This window comes from Panulirus ornatus, chromosome 3 (genome assembly GCF_036320965.1).
Source record: "Panulirus ornatus isolate Po-2019 chromosome 3, ASM3632096v1, whole genome shotgun sequence".
Lineage (NCBI taxonomy): Eukaryota > Metazoa > Arthropoda > Malacostraca > Decapoda > Palinuridae > Panulirus > Panulirus ornatus.
The window spans coordinates 53,664,743-53,678,358 of record NC_092226.1 but is presented as its reverse complement, the minus strand read 5'-3'; the positions used below and the strand labels follow the sequence as shown (position 1 = coordinate 53,678,358).

At 44.2% G+C, this 13,616-nt stretch overlaps 1 protein-coding gene across 4 annotated transcripts in view; it reads left to right on the top strand.

Moving 5' to 3' along the window:
• The window catches only part of LOC139762734 (rho-related protein racB-like), an 82,335-nt gene extending 69,188 nt beyond the window's left edge, over positions 1-13,147 (top strand). For all 4 annotated transcript variants that reach the window (XM_071687797.1, XM_071687817.1, XM_071687808.1 and 1 more), the window contains 2 exons: positions 6,185-6,308; positions 11,068-13,147. In XM_071687797.1, coding sequence (XP_071543898.1) covers positions 6,185-6,308; positions 11,068-11,270 — 327 coding nt within the window. In that variant the 3' untranslated portion in view covers positions 11,271-13,147. The remainder of the gene's footprint in view (positions 1-6,184; positions 6,309-11,067) is intronic.
• The last annotated feature ends 469 nt before the right edge of the window (positions 13,148-13,616 follow it).

Genomic DNA, 13,616 nt, shown 5'->3' with positions numbered 1-13,616 from the left:
TATACTGGGAAATGTGTCTCTGTTTCGTCTACCCTCCTTCACTGTAATAAGTGTCTCTGGTTCGTCCACCCTCCTTCAGTGGGATAAGTGTCTCTGGTTTGTCTACCCTACTTCACTAGGATAAGTGTCTCTAGTTTATCCAACCTCCATCACTAAGATAAGTGTCTCTGGTTCGTCCACCCTCCTTCACTTGGGTAACTGTCTCTGGTTCGTCCAACCTTCTTCACTGGAGTAAGTGTCTGGTTCGTCCACCATCATACACTGGGAGATGTGCCTTTGCTTCGTCTACCATCCTTCACTGTAATAAGTGTCTCTGGTTCGTCCACCCTCTTTCAGTGAGATAAGTATCTATGGTTCGTCTACCCTCCTTCACTGGGGTAAGCGTCTCTGGTTTGTCTACCCTACTGCACTAGGATAAGTGTCTCTAGTTCACCCAACCTCCATCACTAAGATAAGTGTCTCTGGTTCGTCCACCCTCCTTCACTTGGGTAACTGTCTCTGGTTCGTCCACCCTGCTTTACTAGCGTAAGTGTCTCTGGTTAGTCCACTTTCCTCCACTGGGGTAAGTGTCTGGTTCGTCCACCCTCATACACTGGGTAAGTGTCTCTGGTTTGTCCACCCTACTTCACTAGGGAAAGTGTCTGGTTCGTCCACCCTCATACACTGGGATAAGTGTCTCTGGTTCTTCCACACTCCTTCACTGGGTTGTGTCTCGTTCGTCCACCATCCTTCATTGGGGTTAGGGTCTCGTTCGTGTACTCTCCTTCACTGGGGTAAGTGTATCTGGTTCGTCCACCCTTCTTCACTAGAGAAAGTGTCTCGGTCGTCCACCCTCCTTCACTAGGGTAACTGTCTTTGGTTCGTGCACCCTCCTTCACTGGGATAAATGTGTCTGGTTTGTCTACCCTCCTGCAATTGGGTAACTGTCTATGGTTTGTCTACCCTCCTCTACTAGGATAAGTATCTATGGTACATCCACCCGCCATCACTAAGACAAGTGTATCTGGTTCCTCCACTCTCCTTCACTGGGGTAAGTGTCTGGTTCGTCCACTCTCCTTTACTGGGGTAAGTGTCTCTGTTTCGTCCACTCTCCTTCACTGTGATAAGTGACTGATTTATTCACTCTCCTTCACGGTAGTAAGTGTCTCGTTCGACCACCCTCCTTAACTGAGATAAGTGTCTCTGGTTCGTCCATTCTCCTTCACTGAAATAAGTGTCTCTAATTCTTCCACCCTCCTTCGCTGAGGTAAGTGTCTCTGGTTCGTTTACTTTCCTTCACTGAGGTAGGTGTCTCTGGTTCGTCCACCCTCCTTCACTCTAGAAAGTGTCTCTTTCTTCCACCCTCTTTCACTAGGGTAACTGTCTTTGTTTCGTGCACCTTCCCTCACTAGGATGTGTGTCTGGTTCGTCCACCCTCCTTCACCTGGATAACTCCCTCTGGTTCGTCCACCCTCCTACACTAGGATAAGTGTCTCTAGTTCGTTCACCCTCCACCACTAAGATAAGTTTCTGGTTCATACATCCTCCTTCACTGGGGTAAGTATCATTGGTTCGTCCACGCTCCTTCACTAGGGTAAGTGTCTGATTCGTCCAATCTCCTTTACTGGGGTAAGTGTCTCTGGTTCGTCCACTCTTCTTCACTGGGATAAGTGTCTCTGGTTCATCCATCCTCCTTCACTAGGATAAGTTTCGCTTTTTCGTCACCCTCCATCACTTCGTTAAGTATCTTTGTTCGTCCACCCTCCTTCAATTGGGTAGGTATTTCTTGTTCGTCTATCCTGCTTTACATGTTTAAGTGTCTATGGCTCGTCGACTCTCCTTAACTGGGGTAAGTGTCTCTGGTTCTTGCACCCCCTTAATGGGATGTGTGTCCGGTTCGTCCACCCTCCTTCACTGCAGTAAGTGTGTCTGGTTCGTCCACCATGCTTCACTGGGGTAAGTGTCTATGTTTCGTCCATAGTCCTTCACTGGGATAAAAGGCTCTGGTTCGTCCAACCTCCTTCATTCGGGTAAATTTCTCTGGTTCGTCCTCTCTTCTTCACTGGGGTCATTGTCTCTGGTTCGTCCATCCTCCTTCACTGGGGTAAATGTCTGTTTCGTCTACCCTTCTTCACCGGGAAAAGTGTCTCTGGTTCGTCCACCCACCTTCACTAGGGCATGTGTCTCTTTTAAGTCCACCCTCCTTCACTCTACCCTCCTTCACTGGGAAATGTGTGTCTGGTTCGTCCACCCTCCTTCACTAAGATAAATGTCTCTGGTTCGTCCACCCTTCTTCACTAAGATAAATGTCTCTGGTTTGTCCACCCTCCTTCACTAAGATAAAAGTCTCTGTGGAGGTGTCTAGTTCGTACACCGTTGTTCATCTCTCAGGTAAGTGTCGTTGGTTCGTCCACCCTCCTTCATTGGGATAAATGTCTCTGGTTCTGCCACCCGCTTTCACTAGGGTAGGTGTTTCTGGTTTGTCCACCCTTCTCCACTGGGATAAGTGTCTGAATCGTCGACCCTCCTTCACTGGGATAAGTGTCTCTGGTTCGTCCATCCTCCTTCACTGGGATAAGTGTCTCTGGTTCGTCCATCCTCCTTCACTGGGATAAGTGTCTCTGGTTCGTCAACTCCCTTTCACTGAGATAAGTCTCTTGTTCGCCTATCCTTTTTCACTGGGGTAACTATATGTGGCTCGTCCACCCTCTTTCATTGGGGAAAGTGTCTCTGGTTCCTCTACCCTCCTTCGCAGGGGTAACTGTCTTTGATTCGACCAATCTCCCTTACTGGGATAAGCGTCACTGGTTCGTCCAGTCTACTTCACTGGGAAAGCTGCGTCTGGTTCGTGCACCCTCCTCTACTTGGGTAAACATCTCTGGTTCCTCCACCCTCTTTCACTGGGAAATGTGTCTCTGATTCGTCCACCCTCCTTCACTTGGGTTAAATATCTATGGTTTGTCCACCGTCTTTCACTGGGATAAGTCAGGTTCGTCCACCCTCCTTCACTTGAGTAACTGTCTCTGGTTCGTCCACCCTCCTTCACTAGGATAAGTGTCTAAAGTTCGTCCACCCTCCATCACTAAGATAATTGTCTCTGGTTCGTCCAATCCTCCTTCACTGGGGTAACTGTCTTTGGTTCGTCCACAGTCCTTCACTAGAGTAGGTGTCTGGTTCGTCCACTCTCACTTATTGCGGTAAGTATCGATGGTTCGTCCACCCACCTTCACAAGAGTATCTGACTCTACTTCGTCCACCCTCCCTCATTGTGGTAACTGTCTCTGGTTCGTCCATCCTACTTCACTAGGGTGTGTCTCTATTTCTTCCACCGCCCGTCACTAAGAAAAGCGTCTTTGGTTCGTCTACCCTCCTTCACTGGGGTTGCTCTCTCTGGTTCGTCTATCCTCCTTCACTGGGGTTGCTCTCTCTGGTTCGTCCATCCTCACTCACTGGGATAAGCGTCTCTGGTTCTTCCACTTTACTTCACCGGGATGACTGTGTCTGGTTCGTCCATCCTTCTTTATTGGGGTAAACATCTCCTGTTCCTCCACTCGCCTTCACTGGGATAAGTGTCTTTGGTTCGTCCACCCTCCTTGACTGGATTAATTGTTTCTGGTTCGTCCACCCTCCTTCACTGGAGTTAATGTCTCTGGTTTGTACACCTTCCTTTACTGGGATAAATGTGTCAGATTCGTCCACCCTCCTTCACTTAGGTAGGTGTCTGGTTCGAGCACCCTCCTTCACTAGGATAAGTGTTTATTTCGTCCACCCCCCCCCCCCCCCATCACTAAGATAAACATGTCTGTTTCGTCCACCCTCCTTCGCTTGGGTATGTCTTTGGTTCGTCCACACTCCTTCACTAAAGGTAAGTGTCTGGTTCATCCACTCTTCTTTACTGGAGTAAGTGTCTCTGCTTCCTCCACCCTACTTCATAAGGGTAACTGACACTGGTTCGTCCACCCTCCCTCACTGTGGTAACCGTCTCTGCTTTGTCCACTCTCATTCAATCGGGTAACTGTCCCTAGTTCGTCTGCTCTCCCTCACTAGGGTTATTGTCTCTGGTTTGTCCACCCTCCCTCACTAGGGTAAGCGTCTCTGGTTCGTCCACTCTACTTCACCAGGATAATTGTGTCTGGTTCGTCCACCATCCTTTACTGTGGTAAACATCCCTGGTTCGTCCACCCCCTTTACTAGGGTAGGTGTCTCTTGTTTTTCCACCCTCCTTCACTGGAGTAAATGTCTTTGGTTCGTTCACACTCCTTCACTAGGGCAAGTGTCTGGTTCGTCCATTCTCCTTTACTGGGGTAAGTGTCTCTGGTTTTTCCACCCTCCTTTACTAGGATAAGTGCCTCTATTTCGTCCACCCTCCACAACTAAGATAAGTGTCTCTGGGTCGTCCACCCTCCTTCACTGGGATAAGTATCTTGGGTTCGTCCACGCTCTTTCACTATGGTAAGTGTCTGATCGTCCACTCTCCTTTACTGGGGTAAGTGTCTCTAGTTCGTCCACCCTCCTTCACTGGGGATACTGTCTGGTTCGTCCACCCTCCTTCACTTGGGGAAGTATCTCTAGTTCGTCCACCGTTAATCATCTCTCAGGTAAGTGTCTGGTTCGTCCAGCCTCCTACATTGGGATAAATGTCTCTGGTTCGTCCACCTCCTTAACTGGGATAAGTGTCTCTGGTTCGTCCACTCTCCTTCACTGGGATAAGTCTCACTAGATCGTCCACCCTCCATCACTTTGTTAAGTGTCTTTGTTTGTGCACCCTCCTTCACTGGGGTAAGCGTTTCTTATTCGTCCAAATTTCTTTACATGGGTAAGTGTCTCTGGTTCGTCCACCCTCCTTCACTGGGGACAGTGTTTTGTTCGTCAACCCTCCTTCACCAGGGTAACTGTTTTTGGTTCGTCCACCCTTCTTCATTTGGGTAAATGCGTCTGGTTCGTCCACCCTCCTTCACTAAGATAAGTGTCTCTGGTTCGTCCACACTCCTTCACTGGGTTAAGTGTCTCGTTCTTCCAACCTCCTTCACTAAGCTAAGTGCCTCGTTCGTGCAGCCTCCTTCAGTGGGGTGAGTGTCTCTGGTTCGTTCACCCTCCTTCAGTGGGGTGAGTGTCTCTGGTTCGTCCAACCTCCTTCACTGGAATGAGTGTCTCTGGTTCGTTCACCTTCCTTCACTGGGGTAAGTTTCTTTATCTCGTTCACCCTCCTTCACTGGGATGAGTGTCTCTGGTTCGTCTACCCTCCTTCACTGGGGTAAGTGTCTCTCGTTCTTACAACCTCATTCACTGGGGTAAACGTCTCTGGTTCGTCCATCCTCCTTCACTGGGGTAAGTGTCTGGTTCATCCACCCCTCTTCACTTGGATGTGGTCTCTGGTTCGTCCACCCTCTTTCTCTGTGGTAAGTGTCTCTGGTTCGTCCATCCTTCTTCACTGGGATAAGCATCTCTGGTTCTTGTACCCTCCCTCACTGGGGTAACTGTCTCTGGTTTGTCCACCTTCCTTCGCTGGGATGAGTTTCTCTGGTTCGTACACCCTCCTTCAGTGGGGTAAGTGTCTCTGGTTCGTCTACCCTCATTCACTGGGATAAGTGTCTCTGGTTAGTCCACCCTTCTTCACTGGAGTAAGTATCTGTTTCGTCCATCCTCCTTCATTCGGATAAGTGTTTCTGGTTCGTCCACCCTCCTTCACTTGAATAAGTAACTGGTTCGTCTACTTTCCTTCACTGGGATAAGTGTCTCTTGTTCGTCCACCCTCTTTCGCTGGGATAAGTGACTGTGGTTCATCCATCCTCTTTCACTGGGTTAAGTGTCTGGTTCAGCCACCCTCTCTTCACTGTGGTAAGTGTCTTTGGTTCGTCTACCCTTCTTCACTGTGGTAACTGTCTTTGGTTCGTCCACTCTTCTTCACTAGGGTAAGCATCTCTGGTTCGTCTTTTCTCCTTCACTGGGGTAGCTGTCTTTGGTTCGTCCATACTCCTTCACTGGGGTAAGTGTATATGCTTCGTTAAGCCTCCTCCCCTGGGGTAAGTGTCTCTGGTTTAGTATTTTTGTTTTGTATCCATCTAGGCCCCACAAATCACAATTGTTTGCTGTGTTCATCATTGCATGAATTACTTTCTTCATCCCATCATAACTTACATTTTGTTCTCAAGAAATGCAATCACAGGAGCTCAGCGGAACTCTGTTCTCTGCCGTGTGTCTGCAGGCTAGCGTGTTTGTGGTGTGCTTCAGCGTGGTCAACAAAGAGTCCTACGCAAACGTGTGGTCATACTGGTTACCAGAGATTAGGGGAAACTGCGGAGAAGATAAAGTGCCAGCACTCCTCGTCGGTAAGTACCATCAAAAGGCCTTGTTCTCTGCTCGGTCCCGCAGGTTCGAGAGAACTTCTGTTGTTACGTTTAGTCTTGAGCACTTGGTTAACTGAACTGTGCACATTGCTGACCTGCTGCAGTTCTCTGTATGCTACTATCCGCTGGCACAGTTTTTCGTGGTCATTAACTTACATAAATGAATACCAGTTAATGTGTTAATGAATCAATAAGAAATATTCTACTCGTAAAATAAAACGGCGCCGTACTTCTGAGAATTACTTTTCCATCTTTTTCAGAATTCCCAATTCTGATTTCATGAAACACTGCTAGCCATCATTAATCAAATTCTACAACGTGAATACGATGGTTCGTTTAAACGAGCAAGTAAAGAAAAGTAATGCTGTATTAAGGAGAAAGTTGCTACAAAATGGTACATTTCATATGCCAGTAACGACCCAGAGCCTAGAAGCAAGTTACTCGCTGATTACTAACTGCAAAGTGTGGTATCCATTCGAGGTCATGACCCAAACAGAAAACTCTTTTCATATTTCCAGTTATTTTCATATTCACTTAATATTCAGACAGCCTTTCGTATAGAGAATCAGTAGTAGTAACCCCGTTGTTCTTTAAGGCTATGATTTTGATGAGTTATATTACTTCCCCCAGAGAAGCAACTTTGCTAAATTCTATAACTTCCTGTTTGGTGACATCCCCTGAAGCAATAACAACTGAGAAAAAAATATACAGTTCCAGATTCTGTCATTCAAGGATATAACCTGCAGACTGACGTCATCCTCTACAGTACACAAAGTTGTCTGTGATTCGCAGTGGGTTATAACACTAGCCAAGCGAATGCCCGACATGGAGCCATACCCATCGCAGGTGTCAATATGATTTATACACACTTGTATCCCAAGGGAACAGATCTATACTAAGGTTAAGCTACCCTCTTATGTGCCACGTCTAGAGTCATATACAAGTTAGATATCTGGTAAAGCCGTCTTTAAGGTGGCATAAACAGCCACCTTTAGATTGTCTTACAATATGCCATTTACAAAACAACTCATGAGATTTTCATGTTATTCTTAACACATTGATAAGGAGAGAAGGATCTACTGCGGCAGGAAGGTAACGTCTAACTTTATTTTCCCAGTGAGTAATTAAAAAAAAAAAAAATGCACGTATCGCGTCTCTCAGATTCATTCCTTTGAAGACACTAACCGTTTCTCGTTTTCTGCAGCAACATGTTCCTCACTTTGTACAGCCGGCTCTCCTGCGTTCTCCAAGGAGCAAACTGCAATTCAGCAAAGTTATCAAATTTTCCGATGAATCTAGAATTATTGAGAGAAGTTATTGTCCCCCACATCTATAAACTGTTCTTGGTATAAAGCAAGTGATCATGTTTAAACGACATCAAGATTACATTTGAAGAAACACCCGAATCCTTCACAACATGGAAGACTAGGAAGAATGTACCAGCACATTTGTGAAACAAATATGAGACTTCTTGTTACAAGCAAAAGACAGTAACTCGAAAATTTTCGAAAGGTGTTTCGTTCCAATTAAAATTACTGGCCTTCGGATACAGGCCCAAAGTGAGGTACAATTTACGACGTAGGAATCATCATAATTGATCGACGTCATCTGAACGACTATTATGTTCTGACGTCTACTCTTTGTTTATATTTATGTTCTGACGTCTACTCTTTGTTTATATTTATGTTCTGACGTCTACTCTTTGTTTATATTTATGTTCTGACGTCTACTCTTTGTTTATATTTATATTCTGACGTCTACTCTTTGTTTATATTTATATTCTGACGTCTACTCTTTGTTTATAGTTTAGTTGCCGCGACTGATATATTCCGAGGCGCACGGTCACTTAAGCGATGATGCCGCTTCCCACAATTTCTCTGTCGAGACCATGCACATGAGGATTGACCATTATGACATCATCTTTCCTCGAGCACGTAAAAGGGTAAATTTCTCTACTTTGTCTTGTATTTCCCTCTTTCTATAACCTTTCCACTTTTATTGGATCTGAAACTGTTGAAATCAAATTGATCTACCCCTCCCCCATCCCTTTCCCCTTTATACCTGTTATCTTAATTTTCATCCAAAATGGTCATGACTGGGTGCGTCTCTCTCCACTCCATGCAAAGTAGTAAAAACCAGATATTATCAACCCCGTTTTCATCTAAGTCGTCACTTCCACGAAAGAAAGTAAAATGATCGTCCTGACCAATAAATAAAACAAAGTTGTAATGAATGTGAGACACGATGTTCATCATGTACAAGCGAGACAGGAATAACATCATTAGCAATACGTGTAAATACCCAGAAACTTGACCCTTTACGACTAAATCAATTATCCTTCAACATAACAGGTATGGGATGTAACGTGCAACAAGAAAACGACGTTATAACTTTTTAAGGACACAAAAAAGTAACATTTTCCTGCAAATCTTTATTAGAAAAACAACTCTTGTGTTGAGCAGCTAACTGCTGACATCAGAATGTACCCTCGTGCCAGCTGGGACCATCTTTTAACAACCTTGTTGTAAACTTTTCCATCCTAGGCCATATAACAGTGAGAACATGTGTAATCTACGATCACACATGTTCTCACTTAACAATTAAAGATTTCTTTTTGGTTAATAGACGTAACGTGACGCTGATAGTTTTAATGACCCTGGAAACCGTGTGGTTCGAATCCCAAATAACCTTGCAGTCGGTATTCACCGCTGCTAGTTCCTCTCTCTCACAGTATCTAACCCCACGAGGACGCAAACTCTAGATATTTTCAGCGCTAAAACTACGTAAAACTTGAACATTTTACGTTTTCTCTAAATAGCGTTACTGGAATACCTGTATCCAGTCTTTCATGAAGATCTACTCTATAAAACATAACATATGCAAAAATAACTCCCACAGCTGTGTCCTATCAGCCATTTTGATACCGTGGAAATTAAGTGTTAGAATGTTGACATTTTTTACGCTAAGGTTGGGTGATGGATTACATGAGCTTGTCACGTTAAGATTGAAGATATATAGATTCGAAAACCTCTCTCTCTCTCTCTCTCTCTCTCTCTCTCTCTCTCTCTCTCTCTCTCTCTCTCTCTCTCTCTCTCTCTCTCTCTCTCTCTCTCAGTGCCTTTGTGAACTGTGATTCATTTGCGCTACCGCTCACAGAATGAGCATGGGATGCCCAACAGATTACCCAATGATACAGTCACAAATCAATTAAATCTCATACATGAAGAGTAATTAAGTGATCATACTCGAACGGCCTAACTTTCCAGTTTCACGGTCATTACCCGTAGGAAGAACACAGGAATGGCCCATACCACGCCCTAGACCTAAGGGATAGGAAACAATGGCTTTGATTACAGGTCTTTCTACTGGAACTTGGCAATGAACCTAACCCATCAGGCAGCTTCCGTGTATGTGACTTATCACGAGCTGTACAATCAATCATTCTGCGGCGAGTGAATGACACTTACAGCCGTCCGTGGGCCACACGGCCACGACGGACCACGTACGTAACGCCTCTCGTGTCCTAGTAACGAAACACGTCTTTTTGGGTCAATTCGTTATTCTACAAAAGCACGTCAAATTCACATTTTAATCTATATGTCCCAACCAGGTTGTACCTTCTCAAGCTCTTCATAATTTCTTTACCATCAACATCATTCTTACGTTTTAACATAAAGTCGAAGCTGTTAGCTCAGGTCAACAAGCAAGAAGTGTGGACGGGGCATATCTTTGACTTCGTCTACACAAACGTAAAAAAACATCAATCTGTAGCCTGACTTTTTCCTGTCGCACAAATTCCAAGAGCGCTCTCCTTTAACGCCAGTTCCCTTTGCTGATCGACACCAGGGGAGCTGGCACCGTATTCCATGTACATGTGTATAACATCTGTTTCAGCGAAGATCGAGACCATTTCTTTATCTGACTGCGAGAACTGACGGCAAAACTCATCGGCAACTTTTCTGGAGCAGATTTCTTGTTAACAGCGCAAGAGCAAAGTAACACAAAGATCATGATCTTATCTGCAAAAACCCAATTTGGATCACCCTTCTTGAAAATCCAGTTGGGATCAGCTTTCTTGAAACCTTGTTGGGATCAACCTTCTTAAAAACCTTGTTAGGATCAAACTTCTTGAAAACCTTGTTGGGATCAACCTTCTTAAAAACCTTGTTAGGATCAAACTTCTTGAAAACCTTGTTGGGATCAACCTTCTTAAAAACCTTGTTAGGATCAAACTTCTTGAAAACCTTGTTGGGATCAACCTTCTTAAAAACCTTGTTAGGATCAAACTTCTTGAAAACCTTGTTGGGATCAGCCATTTTTAAGAGACCCTGCGGGTATGAATCACCTTGAAAAGGAGAAAAAACAAGGCAAAGTAGATTCCTCTTTACACATCCGTTCATCCAGCAAACTACTACTTCAAAAATTATTCATTTAAGCTGCGCCCTCATCTGTTACCACGACCTGATGGCAATCTTAACAGGAGGGCAAGTTCAGTTCCGTTTTCTTTCATTTTATTACAGGAAAGATAGGTTAAGTACATCAGGCGGCCTTTCCCGTGTCGTTTTTCATTATATATCATAACTCTTACGGTACAGCTTTGTTTATCTCGACGTCGTATCAGTTTCTGACAAATGTGTTGATATTGTGAGGTCTGTGTCGTTCTAAATGTACCGATGTAATATTGGCTCTTTTTGCTCGAGGCTAATTAGTCACGCTAATCTCGTCTTTATTCGATTTGCAGGGCTGAAGACAGACTTGCTTACCTCAGTCGGTAACAACCGCGCGGTGACGATTGTGGAGGCCAGGAGGATGGCTCGCTCCCACGGTATGTACGGCTACAGGGAGTGTTCAGCCAAGACCTGCCAAGGCTGTGACGACGTGGTCGACACTGCAATCAAAGCAGCCTTCGCTCCGCTGGCCACCGAGTGCTGCGTTATGCTTTAAGACAAAGTTAAGACCGCTTCGGCACATTAAAGCCAGAGGCTGCCGCTTAACTCTTCTAAAGGACCTCAAGCGTGACGCTTGCCTAAGACAATCGATAGAAGTGGGGGGGTCATCGTTCAAATAACGATTTTTCTGTCTATTACTTTTTTTTCAAGATAACATGGATGTGATTCTTCAACTGTTTTTACCACACTTTTTCTTGCGGTAAAAAGCAAGGCTACTTCCTAGTTAGTGGCCCTTGATGGTGGGAGGAATGTTTTGTGGCGGGATAGCGAACATGAAGGTGTTTACCCCAGGAGCAGTTTTCCAAAGAGAAACTTCTGGAAGTATCGGGCCGTGTAAGCGTTCTCTCGCGAACATCGATTGGAGATGGACCGGCGCAAAGTATACAGAAAGATTCATTTGATATATCTCTAATAGCAAATATTGTATCGACACACACACACACATACACACACGCGCGCGCGCGCTACTTCGATGTATCGAAGAATATCTTCATGAAAAGGAAAAGTATGTATGTTTGGGAAGCCCTCTCGAAGTGGGGTGAGGTCATCAGTATCGTTCCGCAGGGCACAGTCCTGGAACCACTGCTCTTCCTGACCTACGGAAATGACTCACCAGAGCGACTGGGATCCTGCATGAGCATGGTTGAAGATGATGCCCGGATAATGAAGGAAGTACAATGCGAGGAGGACTCCATCAACGTGCAGACAAACTTACATGGCTTATGATATTTGACCGAGTGAGCATAAAGCAATGAGAGGCAAACACAGTGGAAGGACTTAGTATGAAGCAGGAAATAGGCTGCAGAAATGTCTTTATAAGGCAGTCTGGAGGTGACGTCGTCCCAAACCTGTTGCCAGTGTCCCAAATTAGGAGGATGATACATGAAACAAACTCTCCTCTGGTAAACATCAGAAAATCATTCAAGTATATGGATAAGGAATTAGTCAGCAAGCTGTTCACATCCTATTATGGCCCAAAACGAGAATATGCTTCTCTTGTTTGGTCTACGGACTCAGCACAAACAGGTAAAAAAGAATATCCAGAGGGCAACAAGACGATACCAGAATTAAGACAGCTGAGTTGCGATGAGAAATCTGTCTATCATCAATGGATAAAGGAAAAGTAAGGATTGACTTGATCACAGACTTGAGAATTTACAAACCAGCTTGATCATGTCCACCAAGAACTATTCTTCAAAGATGTGAAAATGGATAAAACAACCAGAGGCCATAACAATGAAGTTGACAAAAACTCTTAAAAAGAAAAAAACACTTAAAGAAGAAGGTTGACAGCATCAGAATGGTGTCGAGGGCATTTACTCAAACTTGAAGCTCACTAAAGAGGAAGGTTCTTTAACGCGATGGGGGTGTGGGAGAATGAATGAAACGTAACAGCAGAGAGTAAGTTCAAGGCAGGATGGGGAACTTCTGTTAATGAAATGGTTTGCACGAAAATGGAGAGGAAACCAGCATTTTCGTTCAGTTCACAAGTTTGAGTCATGCAATAATGTACAAAGGAAAATCTCATAGAGACTCAGTTCCAAAGCCTGCCAGAACTATATCAAAGCTCTTCAGGAAATGTCAGTGTTTATGGGTCAAAATTATTTTTAACTAAGTGAAATACCTAATCTAACCATGATGTTATCATTAGTATTATCAATGGCATTCAAATCTTAAAGTTGTGCAATGCATCAACACGATTTGCAGTCTTGTATACATGTTCAAGTCTTTCCTAATAGCAACGACTACCCCCACCCCTTTTTTTTTCTGAGGCACACTCTTCCCTTCTTCCAAAAAACCTACCCACTTCTAAATCTTTTGTGATCACTTTTGTTTAACATTAGTGTAAATACATGTTCATTTTGATTCATATGTTGTTGTTTTTCTGCCTCTATGTGAATAAGAATTTGCAAATTTGCCCGTTGCCCAATTGGAAATAGGTAAATTTTAGAGTATCATTGTCCTGGTCACAAAAGCAAAGTTTGAGGGGAATGATAGACTTTTTCTCTTTTTTACGCATAAGTGATTAAAAACTAAACAGGAACAAAAATTGTGTTACAGTGTTAGTTCTTCATGGATATTAACCAGCCACCATCTATCACACAATACCAGTAACGATTAAAATCATATACATCTACTAGCAGTTAACCCATAGTCCCAAATGATATCCTGTGACAACGTAGTGTACAAAGAACCCATTAAGACAATATAATATAATCGAACACAAAACACAGTAGTAGCACTCACTTCTCTTTTCTAATGACTAGGCAGAGCTACAAGCCACCTCTTACTTATGAAGTCTGAGAGTTATAATTGTAGGCTGTTTGGTCTTAACGAAATT